Source organism: Oryctolagus cuniculus, chromosome 7 (assembly GCF_051225735.1).
Source record: "Oryctolagus cuniculus isolate XC-2025 breed Fujian yellow rabbit chromosome 7, ASM5122573v1, whole genome shotgun sequence".
NCBI classification, from domain to species: domain Eukaryota; kingdom Metazoa; phylum Chordata; class Mammalia; order Lagomorpha; family Leporidae; genus Oryctolagus; species Oryctolagus cuniculus.
The window spans coordinates 150555836-150576136 of NC_142873.1; the positions used below are offsets into that span (position 1 = coordinate 150555836).

The window sequence follows — 20301 nt, forward strand, 5'->3', positions numbered from 1 at the left end:
TCACTATCATGAAATTCACACTTCGAAAAGGTACTTCAGTGTTGTTTTTTTAGCATATTTACAAAGCAGCCGTCCTCTCTGTGAATTAAAGGAGGAAATTCTTCCATGAAATAAGTTCCTTTGGCTTAATTCCTGCTCAACTTGTTTGTGTTTTTTTCAAAGGTTTATTTATTTATTTGAAATTCAGAGTTAGTGTGAGAGAGGGGAGACAGAGCAAGGAGAGAGATCTTCCATCGCTGGTTCACTCCCCAAGTGACCACAAGGACCAGGGCTGGGCCAGGCCGAAGCCAGTGGCTTCATCAGGGTCTCTCATGTGGGTGCAGGGGCCCAAGTGCCTGGGCCATCTGTTGCTGCTTTCCCAGGCACAGTAACAGGGAGCTGGATCTGAGTAGAGCAGCCAGGACTTAGACTGTCGCTCATGTGGGATGCTGGCGCTGCAGCTTAATCCACTGTGCCACAGTGTTTGTTCCTTACCTATCCATTTGTAAGTGGTGAACATTTATCTACCGTTGTGAAGATAATTAAGCGTGGGCCAAAAATTCAAAACCTTTTAGAAGTTTTGGGGCTGGCACCATGGCTCACTAGGTTAATCCTCCGCATGTGGCGCCGGCATCACATATGGGCATTGGGTTCTAGTCCCGGTTGTTCCTCTTCCAGTCCAGCTCTCTGCTGTGGCCCGGGAAGGCAGTAGAGGATGGCCCAAGTGCTTGGGCTTTGCACCCGCTTGGGAGACCAGGAGGAAGCACCTGGCTCCTGGCTTCAGATCGGCACAGCGCTGGCGTTGGCGGCCATTTGGGGGGTGAACCAATGGAAGGAAGACCTTTCTCTCTGTATCTCTCTCACTGTCTAAGTCTATCTGTCAAATATTACTACTACTACTACTAATAATAAAGAAGTTTTGAAGTGACAGTCCAGGGGCCACTGATGTGATAAAGTGGGTAAAATAGCCACCTGTAACTGGGGCATCTCATTTGAGCACTGGTTCATGTCCTGGCTGCTCCACTTGATGCAGCTCCCTTTAGTGGCCTGGGAAAAGTAGTGGAGGATGATCCATATGTTTGGGCCCCTGACGCTCCTGGTTCGTGCCTTTGGCGTGGTCCGTCCCTGGGCATTGTGGCCATCTGCGGAGTGAACCAACAGATGGAAGATCTCTCTCACTTTCTCTAACTTTGATTTTTAAATAAATAAATAAATAAATCTTTAAAAAATTAAGTGATAGTCCATTAACTTTTATATGCTGAACTAATAAATCATTCTGTAGTTATATATTGAATAGGTTGTGATTTTTTTCTTATCATGCTATGAAGTGTTTGTGTCCTTGGATAGGTTGATATAACAGGAAGAACACACTTTTAGAGTATGGAAGGACCTGGCCTGCCTGTTTAATTTAGCTTTGTTGACCTGGACAAGTTACTTTATCCTGTTGGACCTCAGTTTACAAGAGATACTGCCAAGTGGTTCAGTGAAAACAGTGTGATTCCTTATGTGTACAGCTAAGTTTAAAATCGAGTTGCCTGCTTTCTCTTTTCAACTTTCTTTTTTTAAAGATGTATTTATTTGTTTGAAAGGCAGCAGAGTTAGAGAGAGGCAGAGGCCATAATGGCCGGAGCTGTGCTGATCTGAAGCCAGGAGCCAGGAGCTTCCTCTGAATCTCCTACTCAGGCTCAGGGGCCCAAGGACCTAGACCATCATCTACTGCTTTCCCAGGCTATAGCAGAGAGCTGGATTGGAAGTGGAGCAACCAGGACTTGAACTGGCGCCCATATGAGATGCTGGCACTGCAAGCACCAGCTTTACCCACTACGCCACAGTGCCAGCCCCTCAACTTTTTCTTATAGGACTGTGTTTTTGTTTTAAGTTAAATTTTTTACACAAAAGATCTTTAAGACATGATTAATTTATCAATCCACAGTATTTGATTGGATAGGGAGTGAAATAAATGAAATCAACAGTTTTTTGCCCAGGAGAATGTTTGTTGCTAGGCTATTGACCATATATATGATTGTTTCTTTTGGAATCTTTTCATTATTTTGTACTCTTTTCTAAGCCTTTTTTTTTTTTTTTTAATTAATTGGAAGATTGAGGATGGGGAGAGGGTGGGATCTGAGGCCACGGGAGAGAGAGAGACAGAGATATCTGATATCTTCCACTTGCTGGTTCATTCCTCATGTGTACACAGCCAGCCAGGCCAGGCCACAGCCAGCAACCAGGAACTCTGTCTGGGTCTCCCATGTGGGTGGAAGGGACCCAAAGTACTTGGGCCATCCTCCCCTCATCTGCTGCTTCCCAGGTGCTTTAGCAGGAAACTGGATCAGAAATGGAGGCAGGACTTGATGGCAGCCACTCCAGTATGGGATGTGAGCATCCCGAGCCATGGCTTAACCCACTTTTCCGCAACCCCTGTCCCTGATTAAAGTAATCTTGTTAGTGACTAAAGGAAGCAGTAGAAACCAGGAGTCCTAATCTTCTCTTTGGAAGGTTAAATGGAGTGGCTCAGCCTTTTAGACATAGTACTGAAAACTCACCTGAGAGCTTAGTTTTACAGTGAGAATTAGTCCTCTTTGGAAAGGCCCATAGCATTGTAGAATGGCCTTGTTTTTTCCACCAGTCATGTGGCCACATGGCAAAACTGAAATGCAAAGAAAGTGTTACTTCAATTAAAGGTTAATCTTCATTCTGAAAGAATTGGCAAACTGATATTAAGGAATTTTGTCCAAAATCTTGGTAGACCTTTGTTTTTATGTTTGAAAATATACATGTATATATATTGGATGAGACAATTCCTTGATGAAATGTTTTCACTTTATCATTTCTCAATTCAGTATTTCAGATTACTTCTTTGGAGGGAATGATGGCAGTTTGCTAATTTTGAAGACTTGTCTAGAGACTGGTTTAGGTTTAGTGTTACCAATTTTAGTGAATAAAGCAGAGGTTTTTTGTTTAATTTTCCCTCTTCTACCAGAGTAAATTATGGCTACTTGGATATAAAGAAGTTTACTTCTAATGACTCTTTCGTACTTTGGGAAACGTATGGTCATTCTAAAAAATTATTTGCAGCTCTCACTTTGTCTTCCAAACAGTCTGCTTGAATTAGAGACATGAGAAAAATTTGAAAAATATTAAATATCTTTTTAAAAAGATTTTATTTTTTTCTTAAAGATTTATTTTATTTTATTTGAAAGACAGAATTACAGAGAGAAGTAGAGAGAGATAGAGGTCTTCCATCCACTGGTTCACTCCTCAATTGGCCACAACGGCCAGAGCTGCACTGATCAGAAGCTAGGAGCCAGGAGCTTCTTCTGGATCTCCCATGTGGGTGCAGGGGCCCAAGGACTTAGACCATCTTCTACTGCTTCCCAGGCCATAGCAGAGAGCTGGATCGGAAGAGGAGCAACTGGGACTAGAACCGGCACCCGTATGGGATGCCGGCACTTCAGGCCAGGGCTTTAACCCACTGTACCACAGCGCTGGCCCCAAGATTTATTTTATTAATTGAAGGAGTTATATAGAGAGAGGTCTTCTATCCTCTGGTTCACTCCCTAAATGGCCACAGCAGCTGTGCCGATCCAAAGCCAGGAGCTGGGGGCTTTCTCCGAGTCTTCCCATGTGGGCACAGGGGCCCAAGAAGCTGTGTTGTATTGTTTTTGTTTTGAGATTCCATGGAATATTTATCATGGGAATTACTTTTAGAGAGGTTGATTTAATGACCTTAAAATATGAAATACATTGTTTTCCAATTTTTGCTGAGAAGGATACAACTACAAATTGCTGAAAAATGTTTGGATCATTGGCAGAATTTTGTGGGGGTTAATTTTCTGTTACTGCTAAAACAATCCATTTTTTGAGTTATCCTTAACTCACTGTTGTAGAATTCCCCGAGGTCCTGTGCAGCAGCCTCTTGAGGACCGAATCTTCACTCCCACGGTCTCAGCAGTCTACAGCACGGTGAGTGTCTTAAGGCTGTTTGTCATGTTGTGTTTCTGCTTTTGCACTTGAACCCTTGGTATTGCAGGCAATGTTTGCTTGATTACAAGTAAATCACAAATAGAATTAGATAGATGTATATAATGTAATAAGGTAAATAAGCACGTTTCCTATTAATCCAGGAAGCGAAGGTGAAACAAATATTTTTCCTTTCTCAATAAATTAAAAAAGCATTTTTAGAAATTTGAGAGCAAGAGAGACATTTCTCATCTGCTGGTTTACTTCTCAAATCCCCCACAATGGCCAAGACTAGACTGTCCAAATCTGTTAGTTGGGAGCTCAGTCAAGGTCTTCCACATAGGTGGCAGGAACCAGGTTTCTTGAGTCATCACTACTGCCTCCGAGGGTCGCATCGTTAGGAAGCAGGAGTCAGGAGCCACACCTGGGACTGAACCCCCATACTGTGTTCTGGGACATAGCTTAACTGGCACCTTAACTGTTAGGCTAAATGTCTACCCCCCTTTCTCTATAAATGGTAACCTCTGGCCATGTGCAAGGATTCTTTTTATTGACTGAGTTTTACTTTGTTTTTGGATGTTGTATCTTAAACTTTTTAAATTTTGCTTTTATTAACTTAAACATTTTTATTTTTAGCTTTTTTAATCACTCAAATTACCATATTACAATGCTGCTAGAATAATGAATACTGGTTTTAGGAGAAATTTAATTTTTTATATTAAATGATTGATTATAATTCAAAAATGAAGGGAGATTTACCAGTTTTATGTAATAAAATTTAAAGCAAATTTTAGATATCTTACAGTGAATCTAGGGGAGTTTAGGGGATTTTCTGATTTAAGCCTGTCTTTTTAATAGTTGAGCATATCTTTTATTCTTATGGGTACACTGTGTGTTTTAAAGAAACTCAGGGGCTGGTGTTGTGGCATTGTGGGTTAAAGTGCTGCCTGCAATAACAGCATCCCATATGGTGCCTGTTCGAGTCCTGGCTATTCCGCTTCTATTTATTTTTAGTAATTTTATTTATTTGACAGATAGAGTTAGACAGTGAGAGAGAGAGAAACAGAGAGAAAGGTCTTCCTTCTGTTGGTTCACCCCCCAAATGGCCTCCACAGCTGGTGCTGCGCCGATCCAAAGCCAGGAGCCAGGTGCTTCCTCCTGGTCTCCCACACGGGTACAGGAGCCCAAGCACTTGGGCCATCCTCCACTGCCTTCCCAGGCCACAGCAGAGAGCGGACTGGAAGAGGAGCATCCGGGACCAGAACCAGCGCCCATGTGGGATGCCGGCGCCACAGGCAGAGGATCAACCAAGTGAGCCATGGTGCTGGCCCACGCTACTCCACTTCTGATTCAGCTCCCTGCTGTTCTGTCTGGGAAGGCAGTGGAAGATGGCTTACGTGCTTGTCTTGGGCCCCTGCACCTGTGAGAGAGGCCTGGATGAAGCTCCTAGCTACTGCCTTTGGCCTGGCCCATTCCCCAGTTGTGGCCATTTGGGGAGTGAACCAACAGATGTAAGATCTCTCTGTCTCTCTCCTTTCTCTCTAACTCTGCCTTTCAAATCAATAAAACCTTAAAAAAAAAAAAAAAAAGAAAAGAAACTCATAGTCTCGGGATGGGTGTTAGGTACAATGGTTAAATCACCTCTTGAGATGCCTGTATGCCATAAGCGAATACCTGGTTTGAGTCTCAGCTTACTATGCTTCCAGTCCAGCTTCCTGTTAATGTGCAGTAGATGATGACTTAAGTAGTTGGATCCCTGCCATCCCCTTAGAGACTCAGACTGAGCTTTAGGCTCCTGGCCTCAGCCTGGCTCAGCCCTGTCTGTTGGTGGCATTTAGGGAGTGAACTAACACACAGAAAATGTCTATCTGTTGTTCTCTCTCTTACTCTGTTCACATTCAAACAAAATGAAAATGAAGTCTCATGAATGATACTGCTAAATAAATAATTGTATTCTAAAGTGGTGATAGGACAGTGATTCTTTTTAAATTTTATTTATTTTCATCTATTTGAAAGGCAGAATGACACATAGAAAAATATTCCAGCTACTAGTTCACTCCCCAAACGGCTGTAATAGCCATGGCTTGGCCAGGTGGCAGCCAAGTGCCTGGAACTCTTCTGGTTTCCTATGTGCGTGGCAGAAGTCCTAGCACTTAGGGTATTATCTGTTCCCTCACAGTATATATTAGCAGGAAGCTGGATCAAAAAAATGCATGAAGCAGGACTCAAACTGGCATTTTGATACAGGATGTAGCATCCCAAATGGTGGCTTAACCTGCTGCATCACAAGGCCTGCCCTGGACAGTGATTCCTTTTTTTTTTTTTTTTTTTTAAGATTATTTATTTATTTGAAAGTCAGAGTTACACAGAGAGAGAAGGAGAGGCAGAGAGAAAGGTCTTCCGTCATCCACTTGTTTACTCTCCAGTTGGCTGCAATGGCCAGAGCTGTGCCGATCCGAAGCTGGGAGCTTCTTCCAGGTCTCCCATGTGGGTGCGGGGGCCCAAGGACTATGGGCCATCTTGTACTGCTTTCCCAGGCCATAGCAGAGAGCTGGATTGGAAGTGGAGCAGCTGGGACATGAACTGGCATCCATATGGGATGCCAGCACTGCAGGTGGACGCTTTACCCATACGTCACAACGCCAGCCCCAACAGTGATTCTTAATTGTTTGGTTTATGAGGCACATTTACAGTCTGAAAATAACTGAAGTGTTGTCTCTTCAAGAAGAGCAGTTATACCCAGTGTTTACATATGGGGATAATTGAAAAAGTTCTTAGTGAAATGGAATTAAAAGATGTTTATTTTGGATCAAAAAATTTTGGCATTCATGAATAGTTTTTTCATAATAAACATTTTCCATGCTGCAACATGCAAGGAGATGGCAAACCCTCCAAAAAAATGAAATCACAGACCTTTTGTCCAGATGGCTCATCAGAGGTTTCACTGAAGCACGGAGTACCAGAGTAGTTACAGTCCTCAACACCAGCATCCTTCCCGAGTGCCAGAGAAATGGATGACACCATAGCAGCTGACATTCCTCCCTCCCTCCCCCCACCCCTCCCTTCCTTCCTATTTATTTATTTATTTATTTTCAAGAGTTATAGAGAGAAAACGATAGACATGGAGAGAGAGGTCTTCCATCACTGATTCATTCCACAGATAGTTCCCCAAAGCCAGGAGCCAGGAGCTATACCTAGGTCTCCCGTATGGGTAGCAGGGACCCAAGCACTTTGGTCATCCTCAGATGCTTTTCCCAGGCCATTAGCAAGAAGCTGAGTCAGAAGTGGAGCAGCCAGGACTCGAACTGGCACTCATGTGGGATGCCAGCATGTAGGTGGCGACTTTACCCTCTGTACTACAGCCTGCCCCTGCTATTTCTTAAAAAATAAATTGTTTTAGCCGGTGCCGCGGCTCAATAGGCTAATCCTCCGCCTGTGGCGCCGGCACACCGGGTTCTAGTCCCGGTCGGGGCACCGGATTCTGTCCCGGTTGCCCCTCTTCCAGGCCAGCTCTCTGCTATGGCCAGGGAGTGCAGTGGAGGATGGCCCAGGTGCTTGGGCCCCGCACCCCATGGGAGACCAGGAAAAGCACCTGGCTCCTGCCATCGGATCAGCGCGATGGGCCACAGTGCGCCGGCCGTGGCGGCCATTGGAGGGTGAACCAACGGCAAAGGAAGACCTTTCTCTCTGTCTCTCTCTCTCACTGTCCACTCTGCCTGTCAAAAAAAAAAATAATAATAAATTGTTTTATGTTGTTTTATTATAAGAATTTAATCACTCCAAATTGAAATATACTTCTGCAGTTTTTAATGTGTGTCAAGCAGTGTTCAAGGTGTTGAGGATATAGTAGTCAGTAGTGAACAGAACAAACCCTCAGCCCTATGGAGTTTACATTTTTGTGGAGTTGAAAGATGGCAAACTATTGAATAGTAATATATATTTTGATGAAAATGAGGCAAGAGGCAAAATAAAAGAGTAGGGAATAACTGTACCTGCCACCTTAGCTAGCTAGGACTCTCAGGCAGGTTGTCTTTGAAAAAATAGCATTCAAGTGGAAACCTAAGATTTGTAGAGAAAGAGCATTTCCAATAATAGGAAGAGCAGAGGTGCCAGCGCTGTGGCATAGTGGGTAAAGCCACTGCCTGCAGACCTGGCTGCTCCACTTCCGATCCAGCTCTCTGCTGTGGCCTGGGGAAGTAGTAGAGCATGGCCCATGTCCTTGGGCCCTTGCACCTGCTTGGGAGATCTGGAAGAAGCTCCTGGCTTCTAGCTTCAGATTGGCACAGCTCTGACCGTTGCTGCAAACTGGGGAGTGAGCCAGTGGATGGAAGACCTCTCTGTCTCTGCCTCTCCTTCTCTCTGTGTGTAACTCTGACTTTCAAATAAATAAAATAAATCTTTAAAAAAAAAAAAAAAGAAGGAACAGCAGAGCAGTGACCCAGAGATAGCAAGAGGCTTAGTATAGTCTTGGAAATGCAAGGAAGTAAGAATGGCTGGAGAGGAGAGAGTTTAGATTTAGTGAATCAGATTATATGGGGCTTTATAGACCATGGTTAATATTTTAATTTTCATCCAATTGTAATGAAAGTCAATGGAAGATTAAAAGCATAGATCTGTATTATATTATAAAAGGTCACTGTAGCTAGTTTGTGTCAAATAGCCTGTGATGAGGGGAGGTGGTGGTTTTTGGTGATAGTGAAGCGAGGAGATCAGTTAGAAGAGTATTGTAGTAGTGCAGGTGTAAGGTGGTTGTGGTTTGCTCTAAAGTGATAGCAGTTACAGATCTGAGTAGTGGGATTTTTATCTATTTTAAGAGCAAAGTCAGTAGGATATGGTGATATCTTAGTTGTAGTATATGTGAGAGAGCCGTCAAGGATGGTGTCATGGATCTTGACTTGAGCAACAGTGAATGCAGTTCTGTTTATGGAGCTAAAAAAATGGGTGAGGAACAAGTTTTGTTTTTTTTGTTTTTGTTTTTTTTTTTTGTTTTGTTTTTTTGAGAAAATAAATTTAATATATGCAAACACTGTTTTGGTGGGGGTTAAGCATTAGTTTGTTTCTGGTTTTTGCTGTTTTGAAGTTAAAGCCATTTTCATACTTTGGAATTTTTTTTTGTAGAATAGCTTTCTAAAAGAGCGATTGCTGAGTTAAAGAATAGTAATGTGGGGATAGGATTGACACCACGGTTAAAGTGCTGCCTTGGATCTTTGCATCCTGTATCAGAGTGCCTGGGTTCTTGTTCTGGCTCTGCTCCCAATTCCAGCCTCTGCCAATGTAGATGGTAAGCAGTTGGGTCCTTGTCACCCACATGGGAGACCTAGGTTGAGTTCCTGTATCACAGTTTTGACTTGGCCCAATCCCAACCAACTTTGTGGGCATTAGGGGAGTGAACAAGAGGATAAGAGATATTCTTTGTGTGTCTCTTAATACCTTTCAAATTTAAAGTAAGAAAAAGACCAGAATGTTAAGGTTCGATATAAATGAGAGGACTTATGATTCTGCAGACTTGCTATTTTTTTTAAAGATTTATTTATTTATTTGAAAGTCAGAGTTACAGAGAAAGATGGGAGAGACAGAGAGAGATTTCAGTCTGCTGATTCATTCCACAAATGGCTGCACTGACCAGGGCTGGACCAGGCCGAAGCCAGGGAGCCAGGAGCTTGATCTGGCTCTCCCACATGGGCCCTGTCCTGTTCTGTTTTCCCAGGCATTTTATTGGAGCTGGATCAGAAGTAGTGCAGCCAAGACTCAAACTAGCACCCATGTAGGATGCTGGTGCTGCAGACAGTGGCTTAACCCACCACACCAGAGTGCTGACCCCAAACTTAGTGTTTGGATATTATCAAAATCCCATGACTAATGGCGCAGAGCTTGAACATAGTTTACATGAAATGTTTGAAAACGTGTTTTATAATTTGTTTATTGTTAGATCAAATTTGATTTTTACTATTGAAAATTACTACCATGTATGTAGTCCTTTGATTAGTTCATAAAGTGTATATGATATGAATGTTGTATATTGTGCCTGTTCTGAGAAGACAAGAAATTTTAGGCAGGATCAGTTATCTTAAATATGGTGTTCTCCACTTTTTAATAAGTTATTTCCATTGTTAATAAGTTAAGTCTGTATCACTTTTACAATTTTGCATGCAATGTTAGCTGAATTGGTAGGAAAGTGGTTCAGCAGGTGCTTTGAAGTCCTTAGTTTACTTTTGTCTCTGCTCTAGAGGAATGTATTGATCTTTATTCCTCTGATGCCTATGTTTATTACCATCATTTTTGTGTCATAAAATAAAGGCTCACCCTCAGTTCATCTCCTACTGCCTTGGCATATGGTGCCCATATGTCACTTTCATTGAGTTGGTTAAATTCCTTGAAAGGCAGTAAGATACTTGGCCAGTCTTTTAAAATTCCACAGAGATTTTACTTTAAAATTAAGTCTGTTATAGAGACTTGTATGTCCGGCATTTTAGATAGGTTCTCTGTAATAATCAAAGAAATATTACCAGTTGGACTCAACTTTTAGAATGCCTTTATGTTACATATTTTTGGTATGGTTAATTTATATTTACTTATTTTAACTTCATTTATACAAGTTTGTCCTTGGAACATTAATCAGGGATGAGAGGAAAAGTTTATGTCACTATTCCTCATTAGTCATAATTACAATAGGGTAATTGATCATAGGAATTTAAAAGGACTCAAGGAAATATTTTCTAAACTCTAGCAGGAAGAGCATATATTATATGGTAGAGGGGAAATGGCAAAACTAAAGAGGTCCCAGTTAAATAAATTGATAACTTTCTTATATTGGCAAGCTTCTTTAATGTATGGAATTTTACCATTTTGCACAATATTTTCTTACATATTTTGTTTAAAGAAACTTGTTTTTAAATCCACTTAGAAGGATACACTTAATGGAACAGTGACACTACTACAAGAAGCAGCAGTCTATATTCTAGGAGATGGGAAGAATTTCTTATTAACTCCTTATGAAAATTACCATTAGCTACTTAACTTGCTCTTTATTAAATGAATTGCTATTTAGTACCATAAAACATCATGAATTTTTTTAAAGATTTATTTATCTATTTGAAAGTCAGAGTTACACAGAGAGGGAAGGAGAGGCAGAGAGAGAGAGAGAGAAAGAGGTCTTCAATCCACTGATTCACTCCCCAATTGGCCGCAAAGGCCAGAGCTGCACCGATCCAAAGCCAGGAGCCAGGAGCTTCCTCTGTCTTTTCATGCTGGTGCAGGGGCCCAAGGACTTGGGCCATCTTCTACTGCTTTCCCAGGCCACAGCAGAGAGCTGGATCGGAAGTGGAGTATCCAGGACTTGAACTGGTGCCCAAATGGGATGCCGGCACTGCAGGTGGCAGTTTTACCTGCTACACCACAGCACTGGCCCCATGATTATTATTTTTTTAAAGATTTATTTATTTATTTGAAAGGTAAAGATACAGAGGAAGAGGAGAGACGGGGGTGCATGGAGATAGCCTCCATCTGCTGGTTTGCTCCCCAAATGACTACAGCAGCCGGGGTTGGGCCAGGCTGCAGCCAGGAGCCGAGAGTTCCTCTGGTTCTTCTCCTGTGGGTGCAGGGGCCCAAGGTTTTGCGCCATCTTCCATAGTTTTCCCAGGCGCATTAGCAAGGAACTGGATCAGAAGTGGAGCAGCCAGGACTCAAACGTGCTCCCGGATGGGATACCAGCACTGTAGGCAGAGGCTTAACCTTCTAAGCCACGGTGTCAGCCCCTCAAGATTCTTTTAGCTTGTCTATACTTGATAAAATTTTGTTTTTTTTTTCTATAGCTTTGTGTGATCTAATTCAAAAATTAACTCACTCTCACCATTACTATTCAATTTAGTTCTGGAAGTTTTAGCCAGAGCCACTAGATAAGAAAAAGAAATCAATGGGATAAAACTGGGAAGGAAGAAAGTAAAATTATTCCTGTTTGCAGATGAGATAATCCTATACATAGGGAAACCAGAAGACTCCACTAAGAAATTGTTGGAATTCATGTAAGAGAGTTTGGCAGAGTTGCAAAGTATAAAATCTACACTCAGAAATCAATAGCTGGTGCCAGCGTTTTGGTGTGGCTGGTAGAGCTCCACCTTTGATGCCAGTATCCCATAGGGACACCAGTTTAAGTCCTGGCTGCTCCACTTCTGATTCAGCTTCCTGCTTATACACCTGGGAAAACGAGAGGATGGCCCAAATGCTTGGGCCTCTGCCACCCTTGTGGGAGGCACAGGTGAAGTTCCTAGCTCCTGGCTTTGGCCTGGCCCAGCCCTGGCCATTGTGGGCATTTCAGGAGTGAACCAGCAGATAGAAGCCCTCTCTGCCTCTCTCTCTCTCTCTCTCTCTCTCTCTCTCTGTCTCTCTTTCTCTCTTTCTTCCTGTAACTCTGCCTTTTAAATAAGTAAAATAAATATTTTTTTAAAAATCAGTAGCTTTTTATACACAAACAATGCATGGCTGAGAAAGAACTTACAAGATGAGTCACATTCACAGTAACTATAAAAAATGTAAATGCCAAGGGCCATGGCTGTGGCATAGTGGGTAAGACTGCCACCTGCAGTGCTGCCATCCCATATGGGCACCAGGTCAAGTCCTAGCTACTCCACTTCTGATCCAGCTCTCTGCTATGTCCTGGGAAAGCATAGGAAAATGGCCCAAGTGCTTAGGCCCCCGTACCCAGGTGGGAAACCTGGTAGAAGCTCCTGGCTCCTGGCTTTGGATCGGCCCAGTTCCAGCCATTGTGGCCATTTGGAGAGTGAATCAGTGGATGGAAGACTCTCTCTGTCTCTGTCTTGTCTCTGTCTCTGTCTCTGTCTCTATCTCTATCTCTACCTCTTTCTCTCCACTTGCTCTGCCTCTCTATAACTCTGCCTTTCAAATAATTAAGTAAAATCTTTAAAAAAATAAAGAAAAGTTAAATACCTTGGGATAAATTTAACCAGATCTCTACAATGAAAATTCTAAAACATTATGGAAAGAATTAGAAGACACCAAAAAAAGGGAAAAGTATTCCATGTTGATGGATTGGAATAATTAATATCCTCAAAATTTCCATAGTACCCAAAGTAATTCACAGATTCAGTGTGATCCCAATCAAAAGACCAAAGACAATTTTCTCAGATATAGAAAAAATGACCCTGATATTCATATGGAATCACAAGGAGACCCTGAATAGCTAAAGCAATCTTAAATAATAAACATAAAGCTGGTGACATCATAATACCTGCTTTCAAGACATATTACAGGGCAGTTGCATCAAAACAGCTTGGTACTGGCACAAGAATAGACACATCAACCAATGGAATAGGCTAGATACCTTGGAAATTAATCCACACATCTACAACCAACTAATTTTTGACAAATGAGCTAAAATCACACCTGGAGAAAGGACAGAAATGATGTTGGGAAAAACAGATTTTTGCATGCAGAAGTATTAAAAAGGACCCCTGCCTTACACTATATACAAAAATCATCTTAGAATAGAGCAGGGATCTAAATCTAAGACCTGAAACCATCACGTTACTAGAATGAAACATAGGGGAAACTCTGTAGTACATTGGTTATAGGCAAAGACTTCTTGAATAAGACCCAGCAGCACAGACAGTAAGGGCAAAGATAGACAGATGGATTACATCGAGCTAAGAAACTTCTCAGCTGCAAGTAAACACTCAACTACAAGGTAACCAACAGAATGGGAAAAAGTGTTTGCCATCTATGTAACTGATAAAGGATTAATACCCGGAATAAATAAGAAGCTCGAGGAACTCAACAAAAGCAAATTAAGCAATCCAGTAAGTAATATGGGCTAAGCAAATGAACAGGTGTTTTTCAAAGGGTGATATAAAAATGGCCAACAGACACATGACAAGATGCTCAGAATCACTAGTTCTCAGGGAAATGAAAAAGCCGCAATAATATTTCACCTCACCCCAGTTAGAATGGCTATCATCCAGCAATCAAGAAATAATAAATACTGGTGAGGTTGTGGGGGAGAAGGTACTCTAAAGCGCTGTTAATGGGAATGTAATCTCATACAACCATTATGGAAGACAGTATGTATATTCCTCAGAAATCTGAAAATAGATCTACCACATGACTCAGCCATTCCACCCCTGGGAATTTATCCAAAGGAAATGAAATCAGCATATGAAAGAATTTTCTGTACCCTCATATTTATAGCAACTCAATTCATAATGGCTAATATATGCAATCAACCCAATTGATGACTGGATAATCGTGTATATATACACAATTTTTTGCAACAAAATGGATGCAAGTGGAGACCATTATGCTTAGTGAAATAGGCCAGTCCCAAAAAGACAAATATCTTATGTTTTCCTTGATTTGTAGTAATGAATATGCAGATTACAAAAAAAGTGATGTATATAAGTAAAATTGACTTTAAGATTTGATTATTGTTTATAGCCCTTGTCTGTACTTTTGAGTAACAGTGGTTTTTCTACTTAACTATTTGTTGAAGTCTGTAACTACTAGGGCAAATGCCCACTGCCAAGGTGTTGTTTTTTAGTGTATAGTTGTATAGTGAATGATTATTACATAGCACCCATAATCATAATTCAGACAGCTTAAGTAGCGTCCCAAGGAGGTGAGCCATAATATACATAAATGATAAATTTAGAAACTAGTGTTAATAGCTTAAAGATTCTACCTTCTTTATTTGCTGTTTTAATAACTTTGATATTTACATATTTACATATGTAATATGTATTCAAAGGTCTATGTGTATGTGTAGTTTTTTCTATTAAAGATTATTTCATTTGGTTAAGATTCCAGAAGCAGCATCAGTGAGTTAAAATATGTGTATACAATTTGAACTGCTTCAGTTTTCAATACTTCATTGACATTGTAAAGTGTGATAGTTTCCACATTTGCAGCAAGCAGTACAGGAGGATGTCCTTCTCATTGTATCTTGACAACTTTGCTACTGTGACCCAAAGTGATATTTCATAATTCATAAAAGAAGTAGCAGCAGGTATAGGACTGTGGAAGGATGTTTAATTTTGATAAAATAATCATGTCATTTTGTTCACAAAATTAGTAAAGCTTTAAGTGCCCGTTTCTCAGTTCTGTAATAATGAGGAATTTTTTTTTTAAGATTTATTTATTTACTTGAAAGTCAGTTACACAGAGAGAGAAGGAGAGGCAGAGAGAGTGAGAGAGAGAGAGAGAGAGGGTTTCTATCAGCTGGTTTACTCCCTAATTGGCTGCCTCAGCTGGAGCTATACCAATCCGAAGTTAGGAACCAGGAGCTTCTTCCGCGTCTCCAACGTGGGCACAGGGGCCCAAGCACTTGGGCCATCTTCTACGGCTTTCCCAGGCCATAACAGAGAGCTGGATCGGACGTGGAGCATCTGGGAGTTGAACCAGCGCCCATATAGGATGCTGGCACTGTAGGCAGCGGCTTTACCTGTTACACCACAGCACTGGCCCCAATAATGGGGAAATTTTATAGGAGTTTTTTTTTTTTTAATTTTTTTAATTTGGATTTTTTTTAGCTTGAAAGGCAGATAGAGATCTTCCATTTATTTGGTTCACCCTCCAAATACATCTAACAGCCATGGCTTGGCCAGGCCTGTGCTGGGTGTTGAGAACTTTGTTGGGTCTGAGCCATCCCTGCTGCCTCCCAGGATGCACACTAGGAGAATATTTTATTGTTGGGTTATTGCTGTAAAGTTTAACTCACAATTCTCCAATTATTTGGAATTCCCTTGGTCAACTGGAGGTGTTTTTGTTCCTGAGGGACCTTTGGCAGTGTCAGGAGGCATATTTGGCTATGCTGAATGGTGGAGATTGGGAGTGCTAATGGCATTTATTGTGTGGAGGCAACGGATGCAGCTGAATATTCAAAGTGCAAGTGCTGGCACAAAAACATTTGTGTGATCACAAGAAATATTGAAATTTGGGGGCCAGCACCATTTGGGGAGTGAACTAGTGGGTGGAAGAGCTCTGTCTTTGCCTCTCTTTCTGTAATTCTGCCTTTCAAATAAAATAAACAGATCTTTTTAAAAAATGTGCTTATAACTGTAGTTTTTATTTTCATAAGAGTGGAGAGTCTGAAAATGGCATTTTAGGTGATAACTGAGCCATGAGCAGCACTCAGCTCTTCAGACAGGGAGGAGGAGTGCGAACCTTCCAGAGGGGTGTTAGAGCAGCTTCAAAGCTTTCCTGGGGGGAGAGGCCTTCTGGTGATGGCAGCTTCGTGTTCCTGAGACTGGATTGGAGGCTCAGCACCATGCTGCACAGTAGGAACAAGCCTGCTGAGCACCTGAGGTGTGGCTAGTGCCTCTGAGGAACTGAATTCTAAGTTTTTTTCATTTCCATTAATTAAAGTGTAGGTAGCTGAATGTGGCTACTGCATTAGAAAGTGCATTTCTAGAGGCTGACAAGGTGTGGGTCATGTCAGTTTTGTAAGATTTGTATAAGGCATTTGGACTTTCTTTGATGTACAGAAGGAGCTGTTGAAGGTTTTTAGTACAGAAATCACATGACAAAATTTCAGTCAGGATATTGATTATATTAGATAGAATAGAGTTTGCAGGTTCCGTGGGGAGCAGAATCTTAAGAGTAGCTCTAACGGTGCTTCCCCATGCAGCTGTTTTACTGTGGGACAAGTGTCTTCGCCTCTTTGCATCTCAGTGTGCTTGCTCATTAATAAAATACAGATAATAATAGTACTTGTCTACAAAGGTCGTTATGAAGGCAAATGAAATAGATCCACTTGGAATTGCTGAAGCTGATACGTGATCTTCAGATATTTAGCTGCAGCTGCTGACTCCATCGCCTCTCTACTTTTACTGCCCTCAAAAGTAGGATGGAAATCTGCTTATTTGAAACTAAATCTGAGGACATTTAATGTGGTGTCAGGTAAAATGCTTGTATTTTTTATTTTTAAACAAAGATTTATTAATATATTTGAAAGGCAGAGCAAAAGAGACAGAAGAGAGCAAGTGAGTGCACTATCTTCCATCCGCTAGTTTACTCTCCAAATGGCCACAGTGGCTTTGGCGGTTCAGGCTGAGAACCAGGAGCCCATAACTCCACCTGGGTCTCCCATGAGGTTGGCAGGGACTTGGGGTCATCTTCTCCTGCTTTCCCAAGCAGGGAGCTGGAGCAGAAGCCGAGCATCTTATAAGTGGTGACCTAAACTGCCGTGCCACAACACTGGCCCCATGTTTTTCATTTTTAATAGCGAAGTTTTAAGAACTCATGCGAGGTAATGGTAAGTCTAACTATGTTAAACAAAAAAGGTAAACTTTAATAAAGTAGTAAGTGTGCATGGAGAACACTTAGAAAATTAGGTGATAAAAGATGGGTGGTATCAAACCTATGTGTTAAATATTGTTAATATTTTTGATATTTTTTAGCCATTGCTATATTATTAGACACATTGATTCATTTTAAGTAATTTTATCTGAAGCTTTTTTTGTAGAAATACTATAATTTTGGGGCCGGCACTGTGGCTCACTTGGTTAATCCTCTGCCTGTGAGGCTAGCATCCCATATGAGTGCTGGTTCTAGTCCCGGCTGCTCCTCTTCCAGTCCAACTCTCTGCTGTGGCTTGGGTAGGCCCCATTCACCCACATGGGAGACCAAGAGGAGGCACCTGGTTCCTGGCTTTGGATTGGCGCAGTGCCGGCTGTAGAAGCCATTTGGGGGTGAACCAACGGAAGGAAGACCTTTCTCTCTGTCTCTTTCTCTCACTTTTTATAACTCTACCTGTCCAAAAAAAATACTATAATTTTAACTGTATTTCCCAGGTGCTATTACAGTTGTAGATTATTATCACCTTATTTTAAAAATAATTTCTTTCTCTTTGTGTTTGACTTAAATGGAATAGTAGCATTTGGAAAACAGCTCTAAACGCATTCCAAATTACAGGCTTTACAGGTGGTGTTAGTGAATACAGTTAATATTTGTGGAAACTTCTGTGGAATGTCAGGAAAATTCTGGCTTATAGGTTAGCATGTTTCTTTTTTTAGATCAATTATGTATATTGGACACTAAATCAAGCTTAAGTGAATTTCCCCATATTTTCTTTGTATCTCATATGACTTTGATTAACTAGTATTGAAAATTTGCCTATTATATAAAGATGTGGTGGGTGGTTGTATAATATTTTTGACACTTCAATAAAGATTTAATCTGTGACCAGTGGTTGCTGGCTTGCCTTGATTCTTTTTTGTGGTGAAGTAATGTTCAGAAAGACAAAAGTAGGTAAAGCAAAGTTTATTAAAATACATTCCAAGAGAGAAATGAGCCTGTTGAGAGGAAATGCACCACCCTTTCTTCCTGATTTGGGGTTTTTATCCCTGAAGCTTAAGGATATTGACTGATGATGTGGCTGTGAAGCTCATGATTGACACTTGTGATTGACATCTGGAAGTTGCATACCTTTAGGCTTTCGGCCCATGTGGCTGTAATCTAGACTTTTCTATTTTTACTGAGCTCCCATTCTATCAGGTTACTTTAACCAAAGAATTAAACCACAAAGTGGGCTGTTTTTGGTGGGCTCCAGGCAGAGAGTAGGGTCCGTGGGTTCAACCCTAAATGAGTGTTTCCTGGGACCCATCCCTCGTGTCTGCCTGGCAGGTTTGTTACTCTTCCGTAGTTATTTATGAAATGTTATTGCTCTATCAAGTGTCTTTATTGAATGTCAGTTTTAACTTTAATAGTCTAAAACTGCTCTCTCTAGTTTTGATCTGTTAAGTTCTAATATATGTTAACTGCCATTTCTGAAACTTAGTCAAAAGGCAGTAGCATTTGATTTTTCTTTTATCATTGTACCTGCATCTTTGCCTATCAAAATAGCAGTGGTTGATAGAGTTCTTGTTATTAAGGAGTTAACCTTTTAAAAATTAAGGTTAAAACAAATCAGAGTAGGTGTTTGTTACAGTTTTTAAGCTCCCATATGGGAGTGCATTGATTTCAGCTTCCTTCTGATACACAAGAGGCAGCAGGTGATGGCCCACATGCATGGATCACTGGGAGCCAAATAGGACACCAGGATTGAGTTCCTGGATCCTGGCTTTGACCTGTCCCTGTTCTGGTCATCAGTATGAATGTTTGGAAGATGAACCAGAAATGGATGAGCTTTTTTTAGTCTTTCTCTCTGCCTTTCAAATAAAGAAAATAAAAAAGAATGTGGTTACACCTATGCCATGAACTACCATTTGACTATTTTGAAGAAGAATGAATTAAGGTATGCGTGTTTATGTGGAAAGATCTCTGATGTTGATAAATAAGGAGATAAACATCAGAGTAATTATTATTGAATTACCGCATTTAATATAAAATAAACATTTGTAGGGGTCGGTGCCATGGCTCACTTGGTTAATCTCCCACCTGCGGCACCGGCATCCCATATGGGCACCAGGTTCTAGTCTCGATTGCTTCTCTTCCAGTCCAGCTCTCTGCTGTGGCCCAGGAAGGCAGTGGAGGATGGCCCAGGTGCTTGGGCCCTTGCACCCACATGGGAGACTGGGGAGGAAGCACCTGGCTCCTGGTTTCCGATCCCTGTAGTTCTGGCCATGGCAGCCATTTGAGGGGTAAACCAACGGAAGGAAGACCTTTCTCTCTGTTTCACTCTCTCACTGTCTATAACTCTGTCAAATAAAAAAAATTAAAATAAACATTTGTAAATGTGTAGAATAGTTTTTGAAGAATAGATATCAGATTGTTTACCATTAGGAAGAAAAGTGGAGTGGGACTTGAGGGCTGAAGTGAACACTACTACTTTTACTCTCTTTTAAACAAGAAATATGTTGATGTGTTGTCTCAGCAATTAAAAAAAAAGTTAAACTTTAGAATTGTCCTCTCTCCCCCAGTCTTTGTGGCAGTGTAATATTTATTTTGTAGATCGCTAGTAATTCTCCCCTGATTCAGTCAATAGATGCAAATGATTTTTAACAATGGCCTTAAGTTTCCCTGAAGACCTAAAAATAATATTGGATTAGCAGTAAAAATTGCTTTGCAACTTTCCATTTTGGGTCTGTATCTATTTTACCAAGTTTTTAATATAAGGTAGTCAACTAAACCTTATATTGTATTTGAAGATCATTGTGGGTTAAAATTTACAGAAATATTTATCAAATACTGAAGATTGAGTATATTTTTGGTTCACCTTTTATTTCTTCTGGAAGCTTAACTTTAAAAACATCTCCTTAACCATCACAAATATCACCCTGTATTTCTTAGACAGCCCTTATAGCTAATGTCATCAAACATTTATGAAATCTGGATGCTGCTGCATTTTTTTTTTTTGGTAAAAATTTCAATTAATTAGACCCAATCATTTTCTGTATTGCCTTTCTTTCTAAG

General features: G+C 41.0%; 1 protein-coding gene across 50 annotated transcripts in view; it reads left to right on the forward strand.

The window, feature by feature from the left end:
• EIF4G3 (eukaryotic translation initiation factor 4 gamma 3) overlaps nucleotides 1–20301 on the forward strand; it is a 376646-nt gene that overhangs the window by 98217 nt on the left and 258128 nt on the right. For 45 of the 50 annotated variants that reach the window (XM_089301376.1, XM_089301377.1, XM_089301378.1 and 42 more), the window contains one exon: nucleotides 3870–3945. The exons of 3 other annotated variants lie outside the window; for them this stretch is intronic. In XM_089301376.1, coding sequence (XP_089157502.1) covers nucleotides 3870–3945 — 76 coding nt within the window. Of the gene's footprint in view, nucleotides 1–3869; nucleotides 3946–16724; nucleotides 16849–20301 lie in introns of those variants that run through there. 2 more of the 50 variants (XM_070079157.2, XM_070079156.2) reach the window with 2 other exon arrangements.